The following is a 27,837-nucleotide window of genomic DNA, read 5'->3' as shown; positions in this document are numbered from 1 at the left end:
GGAGCGGTGCCCGCCGCTCGCTCGGCCGGGCGGGCGCTGCGGCCGAGCCTTTCCCGCCGCTTTTCCCGCCGCCTTCCCTGCCCCTCCCTCACGGCCGCTGGCCCCGCCCCCTGCCGCGGGATCCCCGTTAACCCCGCCCCCGCCGCGGGACCGCCCATTGGCTCCGCCCCGTGGCTCCTCCCCCGGCGGGCGGGGCCGCGGGGCCGCGCACGGGCACGGCGCGGGCGCCATGTTGGAGCGTCGCTGAGCGCGGGGTCTTGCAGTGAGCGCGGCCCGGTCTGCGCGGGACTGGGGCGGGGGAGCCGCGCGGAGCCGCGGGGGAATCGCCCGGGCGGATCATGGACGTCGAGAGGCTGCAGGAGGCGCTGAAAGGTGACGGCGAGGCTGGCGGCGGGGGCTGGGGGAGCGGTGTCGCCGCGCGGAGGGGAAGACTGAGGTCCCTCAGACGCTGTGGGGGGAGCGCCCCTCGCTGAGGGCGACGGGGCCCCGCTCTGTGGGGAGGGGGCTGCTCGCTGGGGGGGTCCCGCAGAGCGGGGAGAGCCCGGGGGTCGTTGGGGGGAAGCGGAGGGCAGAGTCCCCGATCTCCCTACCCAACGACCCTCGGGGCTGCGTGAGGGGGATCGGTGACTCTCGGGGCTCCCCGGCTGCCGCCCTGGACTCCCCGCTCTGGCCGCCCCTTCTCCCTCATTCCTCCCCCTTCCCCCGCATCCCGGCCCCTTCCCCCGCATCCTGGCCCAGCCCGGACCTGTCCCCTTCTCCCTCCCCAGCCTTCTCTGTTCTGGGCTCAGCTTGAGGAAATCGGTCTCTTTCTGTGCTGTAGCTGCTCAGAAGAAGTTGCAAATCAACTTTTGCCACTCTGGTGCGTGCGGTTTCTCCGCAGGAAAAATAATAAGTGTTTCCCAGGGCTGGGAAGCTGGTGGAGTTCATGGGAACAGCCGGAGCATTGTGAGAACACAACAGTGTTTATGTGGGAGCTGTACTGATAGTTCAAGCAAATCGCTATTTATTGTGAATTTTTGTTCTGTCCCGTCTTCTTTTACCATTCTTTTTGTGTCGTTCTCATGCCAACAGATTTTGAGAAGAGAGGAAAGAAGGAAGTGTGTCCAATACTGGATCAATTTCTTTGTCATGTTGCTAAGACTGGAGAGACGATGTAAGTGTGACTGTTTTGGTGATCCTCAGTTGTGACTTAAAACAATTCTTGCATTTGACGTCAATGAGATTTTACCAGGATTCTTTCTTTGCCTGTAGGTTGCTTCAGTGAGCTGGATAAGCTTTCCTTAGTTCCCTTTTAATTTTGTGTGAATTAATTTAGTCTGCTGGTAGTTTGATCTAACGAGGCTTCTCGTATAGGCTTTGCTCTGGGGTGTCTGTCAGGTCTTACTGATCCTGCTCAGCACAATAAAAAACCTGTTGCTTTCCCTGGATTTTTAACAGAGATTCAGGTTTTGTAAGTGGCAAGTTCAGCTGCTGTCGCAACGCCTGCTATTACACTGTTGTATAACTGTGTTCGCAGTATCTAATCGTGTTATTTACATAAAGATATCAGTCGCTCACATTGTTTCTTTCTGAGCTCTGTAACCATCCTGTGATTGTGCCTGGGCGCTGCTGCTGCTGCTGCCGGGGGACGCTCCGGAGGTGCTTTTGCAGCCGGGGTGCGCTCGGAGCTGCCGTGGTTGTTGGGCTCGGCGCAGTTTCCCTCGTGCCGCCCCTCCCGTGCCGCTCTCCCGCTCGGGAGCGGAGGGAGCCGCGCTCCTTGCAGGGATCGCTCTGGTGACTTCCTGGGCTCACTATTTGGCAGGAAGGGGAAAGGCTTTCCCGGCTGCGCTGCCGTAGCGTGGCTCACTTTCTGGCGCCCAGGCTGTCTCCTTGTTTTTGAGGCCTAGTGCCAGACTACGGCTCCAGCAGGGGAGATTTGCTTTTGCGAGTGTTTTGTGATCAGCCAGTGACCGCAGGGGCTTTGTTTGAGTTTCTAGAGTCCCGCGAACTTGTAAGAGGTTTTGTAGCTTTTGGTGGTTTTCTTTTTTCTTTTTTCTTTTTTTTTTTTTTTTTTTTTGGTAGCTTGCTAGTGCTGCTTGGATTAATGGTTTAGAAAGAAAAACAAGTTCTGAAATGTACTTTGCTCTTTGAATAGAAGGCTCATGCTCAGCAGACATACACAGCTGTAATGCTTCTTGTTTTGGTGTAGTGCTTATTGTACAGAAAAACCACACCACAGTAAGCCCATACTGAAATATGTTTAAAATTTTTTTCCCATTCTGAGATATTTCTTCAGGGTGTTTTTATTGTTTCTGCCACTATCACACATATTCCAAACTAATTTTTAAAAAGTGATTCTATAGGGGCGAATTCTTGGGAAAATTATTTCCTCTCTGATTTTATTTTTATTTAGAAAATCTAGGTTTATTTTTATTATTTTTCTTTTATTTGTACAAACTTAAACCTGAACTGGGGTTCAGATTTGAGTCTTCTGATATACTGATCCTGCCTTCTGTTTCTAGGGTTTTCTTTTGGTTTTCTTGTTTTCTTTTTTTTTTTTTTAAGTCTGTAGCTCTTTTCAGCCTTCTTAAACCTTTCAGATGCATTAAATAGTTTTTTAAAAGGTTTTGGATGTGAACATCAGAAGTGCCTAATAGAATCTGGAGGTAGGCATGGAAATATTGTTTTATAATACTAAATTTGCTTCAGAATATCTAGCAAAGTCTGTATTTGTTCATCAGACATGTTTGTTTGTTCACTGATGTGTTATGTATGAAAATATCAGAGAAAAAATGAGTAAAAAAATTAAAATCTCCTGGGAGTCACTCATATGAAGATTGCTAACATGCCTTATAAGAACTTAATGTACTTTTAAGCTGGTACAGCTTGACAAGTACAAGTCTTTGGAACAGGCAGACCTTCCAAATACATGCAAATTTAAAATGCACTAGATAGTCCTTATTTTCACTTCTATAAAAATAACTTTGTATAATAGAATGAATCTAAACCAGCAGATACTTTGGAGTGAGAAGATAAAATACTAATTTGCCATGACATTTCTTAGGATTTTTACAAAGTTCAGAGGATAGCTTAAAAAAAACAAGCAGTGAGGATGGTTTAGTCAGGAGTAATTACACCCGTGGTTTGCAGACTTGATTATTGAACAACAATGGATCTTACTCAGTCACAGCCTGTTCCTAATGTAACAAACAAAAAGTACTGAGGCAAATCAGGACAAGTGAAATGTGAAATATTTTTGTGTTCAGTTGTTAGTTCTAGCAGAGTTCCATGGTCTTCATGGGGGTTCTGTCAGTTCTTTAACTTCATCATGAATCCTGATTTTTAGAGGATAAACTGCAGTCTGTATCCTGGGGGAAATGCTCTCATCCTCCACATGTTTCCAGACAGGGTTGCAGCAGATCTTGGTGACTCAGTAAAATTACTTTGAAAAGGTAGTAATGAAGTAAATTAAAGTGATGTTTTAGGTTCTCCTCAAGCTTGATCACAGGCAGCTCACCCAGCAGATGGAAGGCACAGGCTCAGGTCAGGTCTCTGGGTGCCTCCCTGCCCCCACTTGTTCCAAAGTGCTTATTCATCTGAGGGAGCTGGGAACAGGTAGGTGCAGGTTGAGTGAGGCTCAGCCCTCCCTGGGATTGCCATGGCAGCAGCCTTGCCTGGTGCAGCCCGTGGGTCACTGCTGCACTGGGGCTGTTGAGCTGCTCTGCAGCTCCCTGGAGCCTGGGGCAGGAACTTCTCCAGCCCTGACTCTTCAGGACAGGGCTCAGTTCATTGACCCACGTGCTCCGTCCTGGGAGCTGCTGCTGGTGAAGGGGAGGAGCAAGGGGTGAGAGGTGGTGGAGCCACCACTGCACCTGTGATAAGGCTCTTGGTGCTGTGTTGTAATTAGAGGGCTTTTTCACTTACAAGGCAGGTGTGGAACAAAAACATTGCTAATTTTGGTTCTGTTATCACTGTAAGCTTAGGTGTGTTATCAGTGCTGTGCAGTAAAGTCCTGATCATCCAATGATGGGCATTCACTTCATCTTTTTGAAGTTGAAGTTTTCCTCTTGTGCAAAGTTAACCATTCATGTAATTGCTGGTGAGATTATGGCCTACATTTACAGAAGCCAGTCTAAACTTCCTTTATTAGAGGTGACAGAAGCAAAAGTCTGATTGCTTGGCTACTATGAAATATTTTTGTTTCTTAACAGTTGCCATGGTAAGACTTAGCCTTAGGTGAAATATAATATAAAGTTTGTTGTTCAACCTTTTTAAAGTTGTCTTGAATCTTAGGAATTTTTTTCTTCTTTTCAGAGGAGGAACATACTCCTCAATTAACTTGACTTTTTACTGAGATACTAATGTGGAATTTCCTTTGTGAGACCAAGTACAGTCAGGGAAGTTTGTTATAACCTCCTTGTCTCCAGTTTGTAACAGATCAGTGTGACTTGCAACACTGAGGAAAGTGAAGAGAGAGGAAATTTGTTCCTCCTAGTACTTAGCTGTACCTGAAAGACCTCTCGAAACAGGATGAGTTTTATGGTTTTTTTTTTTTGTAAGAAATCCACTTATCTATTTTTTCTGAAGTAGAAAGAGCTTTAAAGGATGGGATAGAAATCAGAGCATTGCAGTACTAGAAGTAAAATGCAACAGTGACATTTTTTTCTTGTTTCTGAAGAATCCTTAAAGATAGTTATGAAGATCACTGATGAATTGTGATCTTGTGTCCTATATTTAAAATATTTTCTCTTACCTCTTAGGAAATTCTTTTGGGTTTAGAGTCACTCTGCCCCTTCAATAGCAAAAATGTTTTAAAACCATTTATTTAGGGGCTTCACCAAGAAAATCTAATGTATTGGACTGGAAAGGAAAACTAGATTTTTCTAAAGTGGAAAATAAAACTTTGAAAACTAAAGCAATCAAAATTTTTATGTTGGTTTTTTATGCATTTCCCCACTCTTGCCCTGGGGCAGGGAACCTATAAAGTGCAGTTTTAATGGCTTACTGTAGTGGAAAGTATAATGCAAAAACTTACTGCCAGTAAAGGAATCCAGAAAGTAGTGAAGTACCAAAATCTGGAGCAGTGCAGTTTGTAGGCAGGAGTGATTAATTGTAAAATCCTTCTAGGCCTAAGTAGAGAGCACTGCCCAGGACGTGATGCAGTTACACTGGTTCTTCCCCTCAGTGCAGCTTCAACAGCCATTAAAATACATGCTGGTCTTATTTCTTCCTGTAGTGAAATTCTTTTGGAAGCTCTGAAATGTTTGTTTGAACCTCATCTGGGCCTGAAAACAGAAATTGTTTCTTTGCTTGTTTCCTGGAGGGCCAGCATAAGTGGGTTTTGCAGAGTTTCTTGAGTCAGGTTTCATTCATGTGATAGGCAAATCTGGACATCAGTACTGTCACCATAGACTAGTTGGAAGTGACTTGTGCATATGATCCAGGCAGATCCTGTGCTCAAGGAGAGCTAATTCCAAAGTTAAATAAAATTGATTAGGCTTTGTGCAGCATTTCTAAAACTCTCCAGTGATGGCAATTCCATACCCTCAGTTTGGCTCCGTTTTACTGCTTAACCACGTGCACTGGGAAGAGTGTTTCCCTTGGAGCATCCTGGGCCCAGTGCTCTCAGGAAGGAACCTGCTTCCATCTCCCTGGTGGCAGGGAGCCCTTCCCTGGTGGTTCTCAGCAGCTGGATCCCAGTGGCAGGGAGCCCTTCCCTGGTGGCTCTCAGCAGCTGGATCCCAGCAGCAGGGAGCCCTTCCCTGGTGGTTCTCAGCAGCTGGATCCCAGTGGCAGGGAGCCCTTCCTTGGTGGCTCTCAGCAGCTGGATCCCAGCAGCTGGATCCCAGTGGCAGGGAGCCCTTCCCTGGTGGCTCTCAGCAGCTGGATCCCAGTGGCAGGGAGCCCTTCCCTGCTGCTCTCAGCAGCTGGGTCCCAGCAGCAGGGCCCGTGTTCCCCACTGGGGCTGGCAGAGCTCGGCTCTCCGGGCCGGCACGGGGTGGGGTGGGTGCCCTGCTGTGAGCCTGTGGAACTGGGTGTGGCTGGACTTTGGCACCGCGGGCCCTGCAGCGGGGCTGCAGCTCTCTCTGCTCAGGTTGAACTGCAGCGTTCTCTGGTCCTCCCTCCTCGGCAGCCGTCAGGTGGATCAGGGATGATTTGCCTTTGGTAAATTACATAACTGTAAATGTAAGTTACATAACTGCAGCTCCACCAAAGATAATGGCAAAAATATTTTTGACCTTTTGATGCTGTTTTGTGTACTTTATGTAGCAGTGAACTTTTTTCTTATTACACTTTTAAGCTTTTTCAATCAGTTTAACTTTCCTGTTAGTTTATTAGAGCAGTGAAATAGTTTGTTTGCTGTGGGAGAGCTAAATGAAGATACAGTAGCCATGAATTCCTACAAGAAGAAGTTTGCATCTCAGCTTAAGTGTTTTACCTATGTACTGTGAAGGCTTGTATAATATCCTTTCTCTTGTTACAAATGTATAGGTTTTTTTAGCCATATGTTCTCTGGCTTATTTCACATGCTTAAATTTAAATCTATTTTTTTCCTTTAACTATGTTCTCTGCTTTTATTCAGCAAGCATTTGTCTTGCTCAATATGTGTGTTCTAGCATTTTTTTCTGATTTGGAGACAACTTAACTTTCTGGAAATCTTAATGCCTATTTGGGGAATGTAATTCCTTATGATTTTTTAAGACATGAAATAAAACAATTCTCAGGTTTCTGTTGTAATAAGCATGATCATATTTTTCTGAAAGCAGTTTCTGTGTGCCTTTGATAGTGTAAGCCTGTTCCATTTCCATGCTCTCAGTAAAGCAAGAGATGTAAGTAAACTTCCTTGCATTGTTGTCCACTATTATTCCTCACTAACTCCATTCCATTCAGCATCTGGAAGTACCCCCTACTAATCCCATTCCACTGGTGTCTCGAAAGGAGAGGAATCTTTGGTCAAAAAGCCTGCTGATGGACCTTTGTCAGCACTGATTCAGCTTCCTTACTCTTTTACCTCTATTATAAACAGCAATTTCTGTATGTGTGAATTGTGTAGCTGCAGTACTTGAGAGCAGTCAGTGGTGATATCAATGAAATCACTTGCTGCTTTGGGAAACACACACTGTTGTAGTGTTTTATTTTAAGTGCTGCCACTTCATATCTATTGGGAGTGGAGTTTACAGTGTAAAGGTCAGACTTCAACTGCCATTATAAAAGGTGTGTGATGAACTGAGCCTAATAAACATTAGTCTCTCTATGGAACACACGTGGAAGGAAAGGCAAAAAGCAAACTGATTGCAGCACTGAGGTTTTTGGAGTGATTGGACTGTTTTAATCACAAATGGAGCTGTTTGCACTTTCAGATTTGCAGTGTTAGGGTGGCTTCCTTCCCTGTTGCTATACACAGTTCTTGTAAGCACATTTCCTGATAATCTTTTTGGCAGCCAGTCCATGTCACTTTGCACAGAAAACCTCCCCACCATGCATTCTCTGGTAGTTCATGCAGTTGCATGTGTTTCTGATGATCACTTTTACTTGGATTCTGTGCTCATCCTTCTCCTCAAGCTCACTTCTCTGCCTTGCTTGATAGGATTTGTTGTCACCCTCAGGGTGTCTCTTGGTCTGTACCTTCACCTTTCAGTGACGTTGCTGTAGTAGCTGCCTCAGTGTGGCCTCTGATATTTTCCAGTGGGCCTCAAATCTCTGTTCTGTAGGGGCTGTGCTTGTTAGTATTTCATCTGAAGGACTTTCCCAGGCATTTGGATATTGTTCACACTATATATCACTTCTCAGTGGCAGGGATGTTTCTCCATTTTGACTTTGTAATTGGTGAGCCCTGATCCCTCTTCCTGTCTGAAGCTTTTGGAAGGTTTTTGCCTGATGGCACCTGGGGGGAAGAAACAAGGCAGTAGTGCACACAGAAGGAGGGGTACAAAGCAGTTGGGGAAGATGGATTATCAATTTATAGATAAACCAGACTGATGCTGCCTTTCCACAAAGCTGATACATGTCTGGCAGGTCTCAGCTTTAGAAATAAAGCTACTTGAAGACAATGACAAAATTTCCATGATGCCAGTACCTGGTGATGCTTGGCTTGGAAGTGGCAGGGGAGTGTGATGATGCACAAACACCTAATGCCTGTGGATTAGGTCAGTGAGGTAGGGCACACCTTGTCATCCCAAGCTTAGCATGTGTCAGCTGAGCTGCCTTGTGGAGAAGCCACTTGGGTGCCTTTTGTTTCTGGTTTTGGAAGGAATCAGCAACAAGTGCAATTTCCTTGATCCCAGCAGAACTGCTGTGAGACCTGAGTGAGGCCTGTGGGTTCCTGGGACACTGCATGAGGTGCAAGCACAGGGACTCAGTGCAGCAGAGATCAGGAGGAGCTGCACAGGGTGCATTTTCCTGATCTGCTCTCCCAGTTTTATTGCTTGATACAATAAACATCTGATCATATTATGGCAGTGTGGCCTGCAGCTCCTCTAACAGGGACAGCCACACTGACCAGAGGAGCTGCAGCAGTTCTTGTGTGGATTTGGTTATTTGGGCAAATTGGTGATACCTGAAGCAGCATTGGTGTCCTGTATTGCTTTCTATTCTGCTACAAGGAAGTTCATTTTTGAATGAAGAATGTTGTAATCTTGTACTTTTTTGTTCTGTGGTCAGTTTTTGACTTTAAAAGAAAAGAAAATGAAAGGTACTTGAGTTTGGTTTTAGATAACTGTATTCACAAATGTACTTCTTAGAAAATTTTGGCCTGAAATTTTGTTTCTGTTCTGTGGGACAGCTATATTCTGTTAGAGTCAGCTGAATATTTATCAGCAGAGATTAGAATTAGTCCCTTGATGATTATAGATAGTGCTTTAATGTCTTCTTCAGCTGCTTGTTTCCATAACTAAGTCTTAATCTTTGTTGTTCCTGGCAAGAGCAGTAGTCATTTGCAAGCAGCAGAGGTGAACACTCTCACTACTGAATTAGTTGTAGTTCTGATGTCTGACAGTTTCCCTGGTTCTGGAATGAGCTCACTCTGCTCCCAAGGAGAGCAAAGACTGCATTTAGGCTGACAACAATCAGCCAGTGAAAATGGAAAAACACCTCCTGTGCTTGTGGGAAATACCAGTTTTTCCTCCTTTGAACTCTTCAATATATTTTTAATTAAAGTGAAAGGTAACATGAGGTAAAAGCCTGCTGAAGATAAAATGTGAGTGTTTAATTTTACATGAGTTATCAGGTGAAAGGGAACAGGACGCTCCCCCAGGACGAGCCTTTGCCAGTGCTTTCCCAGCAGGAGCTCTCTGCAGCACACACAGTGCTCCAGGAAATGCCCCTACCTGCAGCACCTCAACTTGAAATGAAACACTCACAGAGGGTCTAGCACTTGTTTAAGGCTTTGATTTGGTGTTGGGTTGAGGTGTTTGTCTGCTGCCAGAAGCCAGTCTCCATTGCTGTACAGGGGGTTTTACAGTGTGAATCTGTTGACATTGTTTGGAATTTCCCCTGTTAGTCTGCACTGTGTGAATGGTGAAAATAGCAGCAGTGTGCAAAACCATTACACTAAAATGAATTGCATCAAAATACTGTTAAAGCACAACAAATGGAAAAATAGGTTTAAAATACAAAGAATATTTGCCACAAGAGTGGAATTCGGTGAAGTATGTTTTTACCTTATAAATGAGTGCTGCTGCTTAAAGAAATGGCTTAGCTCCCTACTAGTCCCATCACACACCTCACTCAGCCTTATCTGCAGCATTAATTTTGTGGTTAGATCAGGGATCTGCCTCACCTCCCTGTGTGTGGGATCACAGGAACGTGTGGGAGCAGCAGAGCAGGCTTGCCCCTTTTGGTGCAGACAGAGGACAGGGTTGAGTGTCTGGTGGGCCAGCACCCTCCTGCTCTGCTCTGGAATGGGATCCTTGTGGGAACCTCAGCATGGCTCAGGGTTTTTATCTCCCTGTCACTGGGAGTTCAGTGCTGCAGCTTTTTATCCCAGAAATGTTCAGTGGTATTTTCTGAAAAAAACTGAAAGCACACCCATTTAAAAAGCAATCTGTTTATATCTTAAATAATGAAATAGTAATTCCTGTATGAAAGCTAACATGTGAAATGGCAACAGGTTTGGGTTTTTTCATTTGCTGGTCTGAAAATGCTGGGAATTGTGTTTTACAGGCAGTTCTTAAAATTTTTAACTTGTGCACCCTTTCTGTATGTCCAGGTATCCTTGTTTCCAGCCACTGAATAGATCTCAAATTTGGGTGTGCTGGATAAGGTCAGGATTGATACAAAACCACAAAAAGGTGGAGAGAGTAGAACAGAGACACCCGAGGGAGGAGCTGAGCGTGGAATCCATGCAGTCCCTGCGTTCCCTGAGCAGCTGCAGCTCCCTGGGCTGTGGAGAGGATCCCTGGGTGCTGCTCCGAGGGCTGGGGACAGGACAGGACAGGACAGGGGGACAGACAGGACAGGACAGGACGGACAGGGGGACAGACAGGACAGGACGGACAGGGGGACAGGATAGGACAGACAGGGGGACAGACAGGACAGGACAGGCCGGGCTGCCCCGGGCAGGCTTCTGGCGCTGCCTCCCCGGCGCTGCTCTTTGCTCTGTGCACAGCCCGGGGGAAGGGAGCCGCGCTGGGGCTCCCGGTGCTGCCATGGGCTCTGTGCTCCCTGCTGGCAGCCCCGGGATCCAGGCTGTGGGAGAGTGTGTGTGCTGCAGAGTTTGCTGCCTTGCCAGGGGTTTGAATTGGGTGTGTGATTGCTGAGTGCACTTCATTTTCTCTGCCTTTTCACTTTGCAAATAGTTCTAGAGATCCCATTGATTGACCGGAATAGCAAAGGAATTAACTTGTTTTGGATGAAACTTTAATTTTGCCTTTGACAGCCTGGGGAAATTACTGTCTTAGGGTATGTATTCATCTCCTATGAGCTCTAGAACAAGGCACAAAAGAAAAGAAACAGTTACTAAAGTTGGCAAGTTACTTCACTTCCAAACACCTGTATCCTACTCTCAGGTCTCTTTGGGAGTGTCATGTAAGTCAGCAAAAACTGGGGGGGCAAAGGTAATAGCAGTGACTGACATCTCTTGTTCCATGTTATGTGACTCCCTCAGAGATTGTCCTCTGCTTCTGTCCTTGTGTGTTCTGAGGACATTGCCTTAAAATCAGTTTAGCTGGACATAAAATGTTTGCATCCTAAATATACTAATTTGGTGGGGGTATTGTTGTTTTGTGGTGTTTGTTTGTTTGTTTGTTTTTAAGTTTCTACTTGTCAGAGAGCCAATAGTGGGAGAAGTGTGGAGAGGGAACTATTTCTTTTTACTGAGTTCTGATATTTCTTTTATGGCCTGTTCAATGAACAGAATCAATAGTAGATCCACTTTGGTTTCATTTTATGTTCTGTGTGGTATTCAGCATCTCCCCAAAACAGATGGCATCCTCTTAAAATTTCAATCAAGTAATTTTGTAATGAACTTAAACACTGTGAAATCTGAAGACAGACATCCCACCAGGACTCCTGGGACTCTTCATGTTTTAAGTACATAGCTGGGTCTCTGGAAGCTTAACATCTCTTCAATATAATGTTTTTCTTAATTAAACCTCTAATCTGTAAGGCAATTCCAGAAAGATTTATGGAACAATTGCAGTACTTTCATTTCTGGAGTTAGCCTTGTTTCAGGCATTCTGAATTCTTCCTCCAGCTCTTCAGTCAATTGTAGGTTTTGTCCTGCTTTGCTTCAATAAGTCTTACTGGAGTTTGAACCTTAAAATCTGCAGAGTTTCTCTAAAGTGGATGAGCCATATGCATCCCCCAGGGCTATGTCTGATGGTTTATGTCAGTTTTTAAAGGGAGATGAGTAAATCAGTGGAGTTGCCTTCTGCACTCCTGGAGACTTGGCAGCCCAGCCTCCACCTCGTGTCCAAGTCGTGTTCTGCTGTAGGGATGCAATTTTACAGCAAAACCTTGCAGTGCTAAATATGTGAGAGGGAACCATGTCATTTGTTCAACAGGGATTGTTTTCCCTTAAAAATAGTAGGTATTTTTATCTTTGTCAGGTCTTGCCCAGACAACTTTGTTAAATATTTCAGGCCTTTTGCTCTTCTCATTGACACCTTATCTCCCAGAGTGACTGTAACAAGTGGCCAAAGAATCAAGTATAAAAACTTGTCCAGTGGTCAGAAGGAAATGCCAGTTAATTCTCTGGCACACAACAGTGCAGGTACTGAGCTGGCTCTCCTCCTCCCCAGGAACCATTGTGGTAAGAGAGAAAGCTGCTTTCACAGCTTCTCCAGGACAAGCATTTTGCATAAGCAGGAGATAAGGGAATGGGGGGATGTCTTTTACACTCTGGGAACGATATGATTAGATTATTTCCATGTAAAATGCAATTTTGTTTGGATATGCATGTTTGGAAGGATGAATCCTATGCAAATCATGTTAGCAGAGACACAGTCATTCCTTGCAAGCAACTTTCTGCTCCTAATTCTTTGAAATCAAAGCATTGCATCAGATTTTGCCCTGCTTTCTGTCTGAGGTGGCCTGTTCCCTGCTGAGGATGCTGTTCATCAAGTAGAATTGGTGCATTTCTAAACTTGGTTGATGTTGCTTGGCAAATTCTGTTGATCTGTAGTAATGGATTAGTTCCAAGAGCAAATCATGTAATTCAAGTACAGGTGTGAAATAGATGGATTGCTTTTATTAGAGAACAGAGCTATTGAGGGTTGTGTTCTTCCATGACCCTGCTCTGACAATGTTAGATTGTGTCTAAATTAATCTCTCTTCTTTTTCTTGTTGTATTTTCTTATTCTTCCCCGTGCAGTGGAGATATTTTTGCTGCTTCATCAACTCTCAGTGACTCAGGGTGTTACTGTTTCATGTTCTGACTGTGGAGTTCCCCATCCCTCCTTGGTGGCTTTCCTCTCAGAGTTTGTTTCTTGTCTTCATCTACTAATTTTGATTGCATTCTGGGGTTTTGTTAGTTATGTGTGGGATTTTTTTTGAAAAAAAATAATTTTATTAGCAATTTTTTTGGTTAGCCTGTCATTTAATTTAATCCCTACTGGCTCATTTCATGTCTCATGTCTTCCCCTCACCCTTTCCTAGCCTTTTGTCACCTTGTCTCTCTGATTATATGTAAATCTCCTCAAAACTTGCTGATGTTCTTTATAGGATTGGCTGTTTGGTCAGGTGCTGTCTGCTTTCCTCATTCACTTGGAAAACACAGCTGAGTGTCTTCAAACACTGAAATCTTTCATCCATTTTTCCCTTGTGTTTCTAATGTTCAGTGAAATTGCAAGGCCAGGGGCTGCACTGGGGTGCAATATAAGGGTGTTAAACATCTCATACCTTGAGGCACATTATTAGCATGTATAAAATGTTTAGAAAGACTGGATTTGTTGAACTCTGTGAGGTCCCATGCTCTCATTTGTTGCTTGACTTTTAAAGGTGCTTTTAAAAAAACAATTCAATTTTTGATTTAAACTACCAACATCTGTGTCTGCCCTGGGAAAATTTGAAATGGGTGCTGTCTGTATGGATACAAGCTGTAGTTCTGCAGGGCTGTGATTGATTGTTCCTCTTCAGCCATGCCTTTGCCTTTGCCTTACTTTTCTTGTTAGGGGCTTTTTACTTGAAATCAGCTTCTTCCTCTTGGTTTTTTGCATGCCAGGGCAAATCATTTAGGTTGATAAAGGGGAGGGTGGTGCAGGATCTGGTGGGAGGGAAGCAGAGGACTCCCATGATAAGCTGACATTTTTTCCTAAATTATTTGGTGCATGTGTGGAACTCCAGGCTCATTAGCCCAGGAGAGCTCTTTGTACAGGTACATCTACACAGGGTGACCCAGATATTGTAGTGAAAGGTGCCTTCAAGTACAGAAATTGTGTATAACTACAAAGCCATCATTCTCTAGAAGGAAAGTACACTGAACCAAAACATTTTGGGATCAGCTAATTTTTTAAAGTATTATTTTGAAGGTGTTGTTTCAGATCATGCAGCATTCTCAGTAACTTTTTTCTTTGAGTGCCTCTGAAAGCTCTCAAAGTTGCTGATACAAATTCCCAAGCTAGTGTAGTGGACAGGAAGAGCATGGTGGAAGAAAAGGCTGATTATGTGCAATGCTGAGTGGGAAGAGCAAGTATTTATAAACAAGCCTGCTCTGGAAAAAAGTATGAACAGCATTTTTTCCATGGAATTTCTTCAATTTGTTTTTCTTACAGAATTTATCTTGTTTATCAGTTATTTTCCAGTGTATAAAACTTAAAGAGCTTGAACATAAAGCAGAGAGTAGAAAAAATTTCTTTTGCTTCTATTTGGCTCTTGATCTAACTATAGAAAGTATTGACCAAACTTTTCTCTTGGTTTTGGGTTCTCACATTGTGTAACAAAGCAGAGAAAATAGGGATCTTTCTCAGGAAGCTTATGATACATGTGGAATATTTTTCTTTTCCTAGAAAACAGATACTTGGCACTTGTTTGTCTCTTGTGTTGTCTGTATTTCTAAGCAACCAGTCTTTCCATGAATGGGGAAAAAAAAAACCAAAACTCTAGAGTTGTAGATAAAGATTGCTTTGATAGCTGGCAGGATATGTGACTTATCTTAATTTGGTACTGCCAAGCTGGAGCCATTGTTAGGAAGGAACTGGTTTCTCTATGGATGAGACACGTGAGTTTGTAAAGTTCAGCTGATGCCAATTGTGTCATTTTCATAGACTGGTAAAACAGGAAAGGTGACCTGGCTCTTGGACACTCGCTTTTGATCACTTCCACTAAATTAATGGGAACTGAGGAAATCTTACTGTCCCTGCAGAAATCATTTTGGTTCTTTTGGTCAGAAATGAGTTCATTATTTAACAACACTGCTGTCAGGAGATGCCCAGGAGACAGCTGTGTTTATTGTTTGAATGGCTGCTCTGTCTGGGATTGCACTGAGTGGAACAGTGGCCTTTGAGCAGCTCAGCTCTCCTGCTGCTGCTACTGCAGCCTGAGCAGCAGGGAGCCCAACAGTGCTGGGAAAAACTGCTGGGGAAACATGAATGGGCAGCAAGGCTGTGCTGAGCCCCTTGTGCTGGGCTGCCACAGCTCCCAGCAGCAGATGGTTGGGTTGGTTTGAGCTGTGCTGCTCCCTCTGGGATACTGTGGTCACCTGTGAGTGATCCTCAAACCCTGCTGCCTCTGTGTGACCTGGCCAACAGCCCTTTAGCAAGGGCTTTGAATGCAGCTTGAGAGATGCTGTCTGTGTCACTAGTTCAGGGTGTTGCAGGTGTGAGTTCTTAGCCTTTCTATAATGGGAGAAATGCTAATTACAATTTGTAGTTTAAAATCCCAGTGATAGTTTTCTCAACATCTCGATATGGGCACAGTGTTACAATCTTTGTTTTCTGTACTTTCAGCATTGTTAAGGTGGGTGCTGCTTTCAGGCAGGAGATTGCAATTTTAAACTTCATGTTGTTGATTTATTTCAAACACTGATGGGTTAATAGTCTGTGACAGATAAGGATTACTATTTAGCAAGAAATAAGTAACAATGAAAACAAAGAACAAATCAAGTTTTACAGTGTGGAAATATATCCAAATGGAGTTGTCAAAGAATGTTTAGAATAATAGTGGAATCCCCTTTCATGAGACAAGTAAAGCTCTTGGGATGCTCTGTGGGGAGTAATCCCACACTGTCATGGGGTTATTTACTGTGGTTGTGGTTTGTTTGTGTGTTAAATCTGTGATTTGTTACTAACACTTTGGTTTCATGGTGGTAACACTGCAGAATTGTACAGTTTTTAATTTAACATTTGCAGTAGTAATGCCCAGTAGTGTACATTGGAACATGACAGTATTCTGCTTTGGATGTAGGATGCTGACTGGAGACAATCCAGCTAGACTCAGTAGTGCTCTTTAATCCACACCATTCCCTTTTGGGACCTTGCTGTTTATTTATTTATTAAATTTTATTATTGTTCACTAAGTCCTGTGATCCCTCCTGCTGTGAGGTGCCTAAAGGTCTCTTGTGAAGGAAAACAGAGGTTTGCTTTCCTCTTTGGAATTCCCCTATTCTTGCAAAATTTATCATTCCTGGTGAAAGACAGGGGCTTTGTGTTTGGATCTCTGAAGATAAACCTGAGCTGTATTTCCTCCCTTTTCATCTCATAATTATTTCTTGGAGACAAAGGAGAAAATAAAGGCAAAGATGACGTGGCCCTGCCTTTCTGGTGCAAGCAGGCTGATAGAGCTTCCTTGGCCCATGGGCTGGGATTTGGTGGTTGTGGTGCTGGAGATGCAAACATCACCACCCGTGGTTCACAGCACAGAGAGCTGGGTCAGCCCACAGGAGGGCAGCTGCTCTGTGGGGTCACAAACAGGCAGGGCTGTAGAGATAGAGCCTTTGGCTAAGTACTTTTCTATATAGTTGATATTGCTGTGAGCAGGAGCTGAAGGGCTGCCCAGGGGCTCACATTTTACACTTGTTTGGTGTGAGCCTGCTCCTAGCACAGTGTGTGTGTGTTACGTTTATATGTCAAAGGTAATTTTCTTCCTTTCTTTATTGTTGGTTTGTTATTCCCTGGTCCTTCTTTTTCTCGGTGCTGAAGCTGTGCAAGCTCCTGCATCAGGAATAGAAACAAATCGATCCTGAACAGAATCAGTTGCTGCTCTCACGTGGCTCCCTGTGCTGCTCAGGCAGGCACATCCCAGGGAGGCCCTGAATGGCTCCTGGGGCTGCCTCAGCACTTGTCTGTTGTAGCCAGTGAGAGGGACCTGTTTGCTTGGAAATGTCAAAATCTAGAATTTTATCAGTGATGGAACTTGAAGCTGTAAGGCAGGAGGTCATGTGGAACCATCTTAATAGCTTACTGCTGTGGCAATGTTTATTGGGAGTCCAGGTTGTTTTGCTCAGTTATTTGTCAGCAAGTGCCAGCTGTGATACAGGAATATTTGCCTTTTTGACAAAAAGAGGTACCATGAAATGTTTTTAAGGTGTGTGGAGTTACAAAAGGCCTTTGGTAAGGTTTTGTGAGGGGAGCAGATAATGAATGCTGTGTTTAGTTGCTCTGTGGATTCCAAACTTGAAAAACTTCATAGTTTGGTGTGGTGGGTTTTTTTGGTGTGGGTTTTTGTGGTTTTTTGTTGGTTGGGTTTGTTTGTTTGTTTGTTTCCCCTTCCACCTCTTATGAGCTCAGTGAAAACTGTAGGCTCCCTTACATTGTATACACACGTGATATTTCAGGTTTAGGTTTGCCTTGTCAGGGGATATTGGTTCTCTAAGGAAATGGCTTCCCCTGCTGTTGGTGGCAGTTGATTTGTGCTCCATTGTTGCAGTGTAATTGTTGAAATAGTTCCCGTGCTTTCAACTGGGGAAGGAGAACAGCACTGCATTCCCTGCCTCGTTTATCTCAGGACTGGCATGCCAGGGTGAAGCTTGTTATGCAAACATCAACTCACACTGGTGCTCTTTGGCTTTAGGACTAACCTGTCTGTGTCTCAATGCTTGTGTTTTATGCAGGGTTCAGTGGTCTCAGTTTAAAGGCTATTTTATTTTCAAACTGGAGAAAGTCATGGATGATTTCAGAACCTCAGCTCCTGAACCAAGAGGGCCCCCCAATCCAAACGTGGAATATATTCCCTTTGAAGAGATGAAAGAAAGAATCCTGAAAATTGTTACTGGATTTAATGGGTATGTATTCTTCATTTTCTCTAATCAGGATAGCAAACATATTTCCCCTGTTTTTAACATAGTAGTTTGTACTGTCTCTGTGACTGTTCACTTGGCTTCCTCGAATAGATGAGCAGAAGCAAATATACACCTTGGAAATACATCACAGTAGTTTCTGAACTTGATTATTGTGTCACTGAGTGAAAAGTGTGACGTGTGACATGCTGTGCTGACATTCACTCTGTTTTTTCAGTATGTGTTTAGTTTTTAAACAGTGCAGTTCAAAGAAGTATCATATTACTGTGTGCATTTAAGAGATGAAATAGACAGTTAAGTCAGACTTCTTTTAGTGCATTTTGAAATACCAAATGGAAAGAGGTCTTCTGGTGTTCAGTTCCTGACTGTTTGTGGCAGTTCACTGGCTTTTGAAGAAACCATGCTGTGAGGAACAGGGTGTGACCAGGAGGCAAAGGTGTACCTGGGTTGGAATTACTAAATTATGCTAGATTCAAATTTCTAGCTGAAGTGATACTGATGAAGGATATGGGGTGTTTGATCTGTTGATGACAGTGTCCTAGATTGAAATGTATCTGTGCCCATTGCTGGTTTCCTAATTTTGGAAGTTTTTGTTTCCTTTCAAATAAAGCTCCTGATGTTTTTGTCTTATTTGGTGTGTCCTTTTTACTAGCTTACCTAGTATTTTTGTTGTTAAACTGGATTACATACTTGCCATCAGCTGAGTCATCCTGCTTGTGGTGCTCAGTGCTTGTTAAGAGTCTTTCAGCATTTTTCTCAGCTTCTTGATAAATGGGCATGTTCTAAATCTTGCCTTCCTGATACTCTGAAATTTCAGGTTCAGAGGTACCACTGACACGTCCTTAGTATTGTATTTGATGCTGTATTTATCATTTACACTGTCATTGTTCCATGCTACTTCATTTATTTGCAGTTTAGGAGTCTTAATTCAGATCTCCTGTTCCCCCCACAATTGCTCTCATGTAGGAGACTCCTAAGCATGTGAAATTCAGCTCGTTCTCAGCTCCCCAATATTTATACCGGGCTGCTTCACTGCAGGAATTTAAAAACAAACCTATCCTTTATGCTCAAGTCTGCCTCTCTCCCGCCTCCCCCAGCTTTTTGTTCATGCTTCATTGCCCACAAAATGGGTAATGTTCTCCCAGGGACAGCTAATGAATGGGCTGCTGTTATCTGCTGTTGTTCCCAAGTGCACTGAACAAACCTCTGGATGAGAGTCTGGAGCTTAGGCTGTGCTGTGCTATTTTCATCCTTTGCTGTAACACTTCAGGGTGCTCAGCTTCCTCCTACTTTGCACTGAAACTCCCAGGCTTTGAGGAAGCAAATGCATCCATTGGTTTCCCTCAAGGAAATAATGCCTGGGGATGTTTCAGGATCTGGGATTGCAGAGTAAATCCTGTAACCCCCACAGGGAGGATGTGATTGTAAAAGCTGGACCATGTGGAGATCTGTCCAAAAAGCAGCAGCAGCAGCTTTTGGGTTGTGTGATTTGTGTATCCAGGCTGCTTTAGAGCTGTGGGTGTCATTTCAGGGTACCAGGGCAGACAAGGAACCTATTTGATATGACTTTATTATTGGGACATTTTTATTAGTGTTTGTTTAAGAGAGAGTGGGAAAGAGTTCATCAAAGTAGCAAATTTGTAAAAACTTCTAACACATTAAGAATGAGCCCTGTTTTGGGGTCTTTCTAGCTGAAGTGCCTTTTAAAGAAAGCACAAACTGGCTCTTTTCACCTGTCTGTATTTCATTTGACATGGTGTCTGCACAGGTCTGCCCAGCCAGATTCTCTTTTTAATTCTCTTACAATTGCTGTGGAGTAGGAACTTCTGCCATTTTTTAATCCTTTGTTAGTGAAACAAGGAAGTTCCAAGTTCTCAGTTATTGGGGATCTCTGATGACAGAGAAGCTTTCAGAGCATGAATAAAATAATCATAATCCAAATTTCATTTTTGGGGTTTTTTTTTTTTTTGCTACAATTTAATATAGCTGTTTTAAGTCATGTTCCCAGATCCCTCTTCAGTCCTGTCCAAATGAATTTTTGGTTTGTTATTCACTCTGGACTGTAGTGCTGGAAGTGCAGTTTTGAGTGTGTTGGTATAGAATTTTAAGTGGTTACCTTAAGGGGGCAGATCAGGACTATTCATGCAGCTCATGTGCTGAGCTAATTAAATTTCTGAGTATTTACAGTCAGTTCTTGTACTGCTCACAAACTTTACATTGGTGTTCTTTATAGATTTTCACCAATTTAAATTGCCTCTGTTTTAAAATCACCTTGTTGAACTATTTTAAAACAGTAGTTTTTCACCAGAAAGAGTTCCTGAGGTGAAGTTAACTTTGGCTTTTGTCAACAAAAGCATTTGTAGATGTTGAAGGAGTTCTGTGCAGAGGGGTGATTGTGTGACACCGGCTGCCATCTGCTGCTCAATGCACGAAGTTCACTTTGCTGGGAAGAATTTGGAGGGAAACGAGTTGGCTTTTCCTTTTTCTTTTTAACTTATTGTATCTGAAACAAAACAATACCACAGCTTTACAGCTTTTCCTTCTGGAGTTAGTTGCAGGCTGTACATTTTTGAATTTTCTGTTGTACTTGGGGAATTAGCACTGCATTGATGTTCCAAAACATTTCATGTCACAGCATTCCAGGGGAGCAGTTAAAAGTACAGCTAAACCCAAATTAGCCAGGTACTGATTCCCCAGGATGTCTTACAGATCTGGCTGGTGGAGAATAATTTAAAAATCTGTATGTTTTTGTTTCTATTGAATAAATGGATTTTTAAATGGACTGTCTATTCTATTAAAAAAATAGCAAAATCTCTTCAATTACGAGTTTTCAACCCAAAACCAAAATGGCCATCACAAGAAATAGTGAGATCAATTGAATATTTTATCTATATGGAAAGATGAACAGATTGAGTAAATTCTTTGTGACTTAAAAGAAGGCACTGTGCAGAATCTGAATATTGTGAGTATGGACTTGATCTTTAAGGTCTCTTCTAAGCTTGATGATTTTATGAAGAATTTGGATGTCAAACATTGCTGGTTGGCCAATGAAGAGCAAGGGAAGGGAAATTAATAATGCCAGAACTATTGCCAAGCTTAAGAGTCCTCATGTAATAAACTGAATTAGAAGGAACACTTGTTCCTGTGGTTTTTCTGGTTTGTTGAGGATTAGGACTTCCTCAGTAACATAATGTACAGGCAGTTCTGGAAAACATAATTAAATTGTTGATACTTAGTCACTCTCTGAGTACTACAGGCTTTTAGTTAAAGTGAAGTGTCATGTGGGATGATGAATTGGAGCTGTGCTGACCTCTGCACTGAGCTGGTGGAGATCTGGGCATCTCTAATGTGGCTTTTTAGCTAATGAGCAAGCTGGAGATCCATGCTGTGCTAGCTTATGATACAGGCTGGAAATGCCATGTACTGACTTCCTCAGAAAGTTATAAATGTGCAGTTTGGACAAAAATTCGCAATATAGGGATGTACACACACACACATACACAATACATGTCAGATTGATGCTGCTCTGGATTTGGTGTCAATTGTATTCCCAACCATGACATGGTTCATAAATATTGTATTGTACCAAATACTCTTCTTAGATAACTTTTAAGATGCTTATGGCTTTGACTTCCAATAGTTAACTATAAAAATACATGGTTCTTCATCATTTTACTGAAATATTTTTGATTGGAATTTGTTAAAATGTGACACTGAACTTGGATTGGAAGTGTGTGACACCTCAGATAACTGGGAATTGTTTGTAAAGTGTTGCTTATCTGAAAGGTCAGTTTCTCATTTCTCCAGGGATGAAACTGAGTGCAGAATTGTCAAAACCAAAAATGTCTTTATGTGGTTCCTATGGGCTTACACATCACTTATTATTATTATTATTATTATTACTTATTTTTCCTGATCTGTTCCTTGATAGATGAGTACATTGTCCAGTTGTAGCAAAATAGATTATTTGTAACAACTGAAGTATAATGGTTCTACTAATTCCAACATTTACTGCTTTTTTCTGTAACTGTGTTTTGTTAAACCTGCAATAAACTACAAGTTGAGACTTTTTTAGCTCTAGTGTGTATGACTCAAATTTGTTTTGAATCCCTTACAATTTCTGTTCTGTGTATTGGAATAGTACAGTCAGAAAGTTTACTGTTGATGATCTGATTTCCTTTTCATTGTTTAAACAAATCCTGTGAGTTGTGGGATGATGTTTTTAGGATTCTGCTTGGGTTTTGTGGTGGTGAGCACAGGAAACAGCTCTGTATGAGATAGTGGAAAATAAAGCCTTGAGGTGCCACCCAGTATTGCTCATGGTAACAAATTTCAGTCCTGGTTTTGTTCCACCTTCTCAGTAAGGGGGAGAAAATGATAATGTTGTTGCTTCCTAACAGTTGTACTTACTAAAATTAAATTAAATTGTTACAAATCTATTTCATTGCAGCATCCCCTTCACTATCCAGCGACTCTGTGAGTTGCTGACAGATCCTAGGAGGAATTACACAGGAACAGACAAATTTCTAAGAGGTGTGGAAAAGGTATGTATTTCTCTGAGAGAGAGCACAGCTCCACAGTCACAGCCACCACTTAATAACTTCCCAATTGCTCCCAAAGGTCTGCTGCTTTCCTTGGGGCTCAGAGCCAGAGTGCACCTGATGGCTGCTCTTAAATGTCTGACTTTGTTTCATAGCTTTCAGCAGCAAAAAGCACTTTTAAAAGAACTGCAGACAAAAATTAATCTCAGGGCTGCAACTGCTGTGTTTCCCAGTCACTATGCACTACTCCACCTGTAGTTTGTGGAGAGTGGCAGTTTTTGTTTGGATTCCTAGTTAGAAATAATCAATGAAAAACCCTGGATCTTTTGATCAGGAATTTCCCCCCATATTTGCTTTCAGAGTAGATCCAGAGGTGAAGAATGGAGGCCCCTTCCCTCCAGTGTCTTTGGTTTCAGTGTTTAAATCCTGTGCTGTAGCAGAGTGTGCCTTCAGAAGAGCACACAGGTGTCTTAGCTGGCATTTGTAGCTTGTATCAGAACGTGGGATCCTTCAGAAGCCAGGAAGGGACTTTGAGAATGTGGTTCCACAATAGGATGCTTCAGTATTTCTGAATACTTTGTTCTCCAGAGATCCCTCAGTTAGAAATTACAGACACTCAGGCCTGAGGGTTAGTGTGCTGGACAGTAACAAACTGAATAAAATCCTGAATTTTAGTGTAATTATGGCCTGACCTTGTACGAGGGAGCAGAGGTATTTTAACAGATACGACCAAAATCCTGTAACTCTTAAAAGTTCTGGGATGTTGTCAAGAGCTGAAGCTTCTATTTCTGAACTCCTGATGTGTTGTTTGTATATTGCAGAATGTCATGGTTGTCAGCTGTGTATATCCATCTTCAGAGTGAGTATAATCCTCTTTTCCATGAAACTTCAAGCTTGTGTTGGTAACAGGCAGGATGCATGTGTGTGCCTGATGTGTCTCTGTTGCTGTCAGTAGTTGTATCTAAAAGCCAGACATGCAGAGTTCAGCTTTTGCTATCAGCAGTTCAGTCAGCAGCAGGGATGATGTCTGCAAATGTAATAATTTGGGAATAAATAAAAAGCCCTTGGGGACTGACAGTGGGGACTTTGTAAGATTGGGATTGGGACATTCTGTGCAAACAAGCTTGAAGTGATTCAAGTTCCTTTATTCATAATATTTTGTTGCTGTTTTGTTTGTTAGGAAAAATAATTCCAGTAGTTTAAATCGGATGAACGGTGTTATGTTCCCCGGGAATTCACCAGGCTACACTGACAGGTGAGTTTGGCTCCAGGGTTCATTCTACTGCATCAAAGCAGTGGAGTTCTGGGAATAAGCACCCTTAAAAATGAGCTGTGACATGGGATACTGGGGAATGGGGGTAGAGGAAACATGAGCACATGTAGTCTGTACTTTGATCTCTCTAACCTCATTGTTGAGAAATTTTTTTTGTTATTTAAATTTTTTTATCAAATCTGCACATTGCAGGCGAGGAACATTTTATTCAATATAAACCAGCAAGGCCCTTCATCTATTTGTTTAATTCTGTTGATCTTTTAAAGGAAGGATATAACTACTTTCTGCCAAGTAGGAACCAATGACTTGGCTGAAAGGCTGGATTAACTTTTCATTTTTATTTTTAAAGATCGAATGTAAATGGCCCTGGGACCCCCAGACCCGTGAGTCGGACGAAGGTTTCCTTGTCAGCTCCCATGACAACCAACGGTTTGCCAGACAGCACAGAGCATAAAGAGCCCAGCTTGCAGCAAACAGAGGAGAAGAAACACAGGTTTGTCACGAGGTGTTTGAAGCTCAGGCTTTTTATTTATGTTGTAAAAATAGTTTTAAAAGACTGACCCTCTAAGGGATTCATAATAGAGTCTTAAATCAGGAGTGATGACTTTGAGGTTTTGTTATGTAGTAAGTGGAGCAAATTCTATTGTTACCACTTAATTCAAAGGAGTTGCTACTTTTTTCTTAAAGTGTGACAAGATACAGAACGTTTGTCTTCAATAAAAGCTACATTTGGTTTTGTTGCTTGTAGTGAATCACCAGCGTCTGAATCAGAAGGTGCTCAGAGCAGCCCGGTGAAAAATAAGCACTCTGAGGATGATCCTGCAGAAGCAGAAGGACATGAGGTAAAAAGACTTAAATTTGACAAGGAAGGGGAAGCCAGAGATGCACCAAACCAAACTGCCTCCAGTGAAGTCTCTTCAGGCATGGGGGAAGAGACAGAAGCATCCTCTACATCTCAGGATAAAGAAAAAGATGCTTCCTGTGCCAGACAGCACTGTACAGAGGAAGAGGAGGAAGGTATTTCAGATTTCACTGTCTTCTTTTTCTTCCAAGGAGTTGGGATTTTCTTTGCTGGAGACCAGTGTTGTGGGATTGCTGAAGGTCTCCACTTGTGCTTAAAGAAGAGCTGCTTGTTTGTACTTCAATTTTACATAATCCAGCAGTTCTGTTATTTCTGTTTCCTTGGTCCTACGCTCAATTTGAAACACATACAGGGGTACTTAAAATCTTCTGAGGCCATGAATTAGAGCAGGGTGCACCACGAATTCAAGAATCCCTGTGTGAGGCTATTATCAGGTGTTCTCGTCCTTTCTCCAGAACAGGCATGGGTCGCAGCTCGGTTTGACTATCTTTATTAATGATGGAATTTATTTAAATACAGATACAAATCTATGTTCTTTCACTCCTCCTTTCAGAGGAGACTGAGCAACAATATCTTCACATCCTATTAGAACAGTAAAAATTATCTCATTGTAGTGCAGGCTCTGTACATAAGTGAAAAAAAAGTAAATAATTGCAGTTAAGAGACTAATCTATTTTTTTACATATTCTTCAAAATTATTTTTTGTGGCTCATATATTTGTACAATGTTCCTGTAGATCATGATGGCTTTACACCTGAAACAGCCATGGCTTCATAATTTCCAAGAAACTGCTTCTGAAAGCAAGTGGAGGGTGTGGGGAAGCCAGAAAAAGTTACTTCTTAAACTTTGTCTTTATCCAGTGAAACTTAATTTAGTGAAGCTACCTTTTAAGTAAGATAACTTTTTTTTTAATTGTGTGTTGGGATAGTTTGGATATCCTGACAAAAGTGGCTCTGACTCTTTATCTCTTCTAATAAAATTGGGGTTTGTCTGTTTTTCCTGTCCTTGGCTGTGCTGCAGAAGTTCTGCTCAGCATAGCTTGGAGTGGAAAGCAGCATGATCAGGGTATGTTGGAAAATCCCTTGGTAACACTGTGCTTTTTGTTCCTAGAGTCCTTCATGTCTCCCAGGAGCGTTGGTGCAGACAGAAAAGATCAAGACAAAGACAGTGACTCCTCGAGTGTGGCTGAAGAGAGCTCTGAGGAGAGCAATCCCATGGAGGAGTCTGAGCAGCCACGGGCAGAGAAGGGTTTACACTCAGCTGACAGTGACCCCAGTGCATCTGCCACCAGTGGAGCTGACTGCAGTGACACAGAAGAGCTGGGCTCCTATGCCAGTGAAACTCCAGAAAACTCCTCAGAGACCCCGATGGAGAACAGTGATGAAGCCACAGAAGCTGCAGATGAACCTATGGAGCAAGACTAATTTAAATAAACTTAGAGGCAGTATTTTCCATAAGGCTCCGGTTTTACACTGTATAAATAATTTTATGTAATAAAGTGGACCTTTAGTTTTACAAAAAGAAGCAGGTTGTAAAATAAACTTCTCCATGGATTGAACCTTGAAAGAGTTGTACATGATAAGAACTGTGAATACCAGCTCCTTCAGGTCCTGCTTACCGCTGAACTTTCGTTTGGTCAAATCAGTGGTTTGTGTATAGTTTTTTTTATTTAGAATAAAAGTTTTTAAACTGGAAGGTAATTATAATTTTGACAACTTTTTTGGAGATCACCACACCTAGTTGTATGTAAGCAAGAAAGCTTTTTGTCTTGTCTTTTTCTGACAGCTCTAGCAGTTACTTCATATTTTGGTTACAGTTTCAACATTTGACATGTGAAATTCGGGGTTTCAGGCTGGTTTCCGGATTTTTATTTAAATACACACCAAGGAACCTTCTGTTGTGTGTTTCAAATGTGTTCCATTTCACACACACATCTCCACACAGCATGAACACCTCCGTGTACCCTCGTGTTCTAAGGGGGAAAGGGTATATTTTTCTGTTTCTATAAAAGATAAATACAGCAAATACTTTTTCTATAGGAAAAGACTGAGTTCACCTCTCAAGGCACTTTGCTTTGCCTCTAGAAAAACAAAACACACGAAATCTGGCCCATATGAAACCCTGAAAATGCTAACATTGTTGAAAACACCAGAGTAAACACATTCCAAGAGAACTGTTCCAATGACAACATTTTTGTATACTTCTGAGGTGCCTGAGTGAAAGGAGTTCATTTATTTATGAGAAAATGTGCTTTATGTTGAGAACGTTGTAATCAAAACATTAGCTTAAACTTTTGTAGAAGAAATGTTTGAAAATAAAATACCTTGGAAGAAATGAGCAGGTATTTGCCTTTTTGAGTGCTTCTTGGAGCTTGTGAATATTGTAGAGAAGTCTCAGAGTTCCTCCAAGGTTTGCAGGTGGCATCGGGCCGATCACACCACGGGATGGGAAGGATGGAGATGTGACCCTGGTCATGTTCCTGAGCTGCAAGGGTTAGGGGTGCAGAGGAATCACCACGATTTGTATAACATTTTGGAAGTGAACGAAATATTTTTGAACATGCTACTTTGACAGCCAGTGTTACATTTTTTTCAAACCAGCTCAAAGCACAAACTACTGCTTTAAACTCAATATTTTCCAGTTCCCATATTTAAAGACATGCAAGCTGCAACCTCCCAGTCACAATTACTGGCTGCCAAATTTATACCTGTTTCTTCAACTGTACCTTTTTGATATTTAGAATTTTTAAATTTCTGTAAAGTAGATTTTTTGTAGATTGTAATGAGTGCTCACTGCCATTGTGAAACGGTATATAATTGTATAATTTCTGTGTGTAAACTGAATGCTTGGGCTTTCAATACAGTATTCATATAAAGCAATAAATATTAATGTTATGAAATATCTGAGTACATTTTTATCACACTTGTCCCTCTTTGGTTTTAAGTTCATGTACCTGAAGTACAAAAATGACCTCTAAAATGCATGCTGATAGTTTCTTGTACTACATGGTCTGCTTTGTATTGTTTGGGGGAAATTTAGCTTTTGGTTAATACCAGAATTAATTTGGCTCAGTTGGACTATTTATAAAGTAATTTCTTGCTGATGTTACCTATCAAGTTGTGAGCAGACAGGATTCAGGGAGACGCTTGCAAAAAAAAAAAAATCTTCTTGATCGAGATCCCCTTGCAGAAGGAAAATTGTACTTTGACTCATTTTCATTGTGCTGAAGGGTTGGATGTGTGTTATCAAAGGACTGAACCAATATATTGAAATTAGGAAAGTTTAAGAATATAGTGACATCTTACACTTCTTTTTTTTTTTTAATATTTTGCCAATGAGAAAATTTTTAAATTTCTAAGTTTAGAGATTTCTGAAATTTTCTTTAGATTGTTTATTTGTGACGATATTGTCAATAAACTTGTTCTTTAAGCACCTGTGACCTTTCCAGATGTTTGTTTGAGCAGCTTTAGTGCCACTCCTGCAGAGACCTGCAGAGGGATTTGGAGGTATG

General features: G+C 42.2%; 1 protein-coding gene across 2 annotated transcripts; it reads left to right on the top strand.

Moving 5' to 3' along the window:
* Nucleotides 1-180: 180 nt before the first annotated feature.
* Nucleotides 181-27,758, top strand: PPP4R2 (protein phosphatase 4 regulatory subunit 2). Of its 2 annotated transcripts, XM_071439332.1 has the most exons (9): nt 182-372; nt 1,072-1,153; nt 17,465-17,635; nt 22,101-22,194; nt 23,013-23,050; nt 23,372-23,446; nt 23,814-23,957; nt 24,213-24,481; nt 25,437-27,758. In XM_071439332.1, exons 1-9 carry the CDS (start codon nt 339-341, stop codon nt 25,748-25,750), a joined length of 1,221 nt encoding a protein of 406 aa, XP_071295433.1. In that variant the 5' UTR covers nt 182-338; the 3' UTR covers nt 25,751-27,758. The 2 variants fall into 2 exon arrangements, with proteins under 2 accessions (XP_071295434.1, XP_071295433.1); XM_071439333.1 differs by lacking the exons at nt 22,101-22,194; nt 23,013-23,050 and having other exon boundaries at nt 181-372.
* The last annotated feature ends 79 nt before the right edge of the window (nt 27,759-27,837 follow it).

This window comes from Agelaius tricolor, unplaced genomic scaffold, assembly GCF_023055355.1.
Source record: "Agelaius tricolor isolate 1412-34295 unplaced genomic scaffold, bAgeTri1.0.p SCAF_14, whole genome shotgun sequence".
Taxonomy (NCBI): Eukaryota; Metazoa; Chordata; class Aves; order Passeriformes; family Icteridae; genus Agelaius; species Agelaius tricolor.
This window is presented reverse-complemented; position numbering and strand designations above follow the sequence as displayed.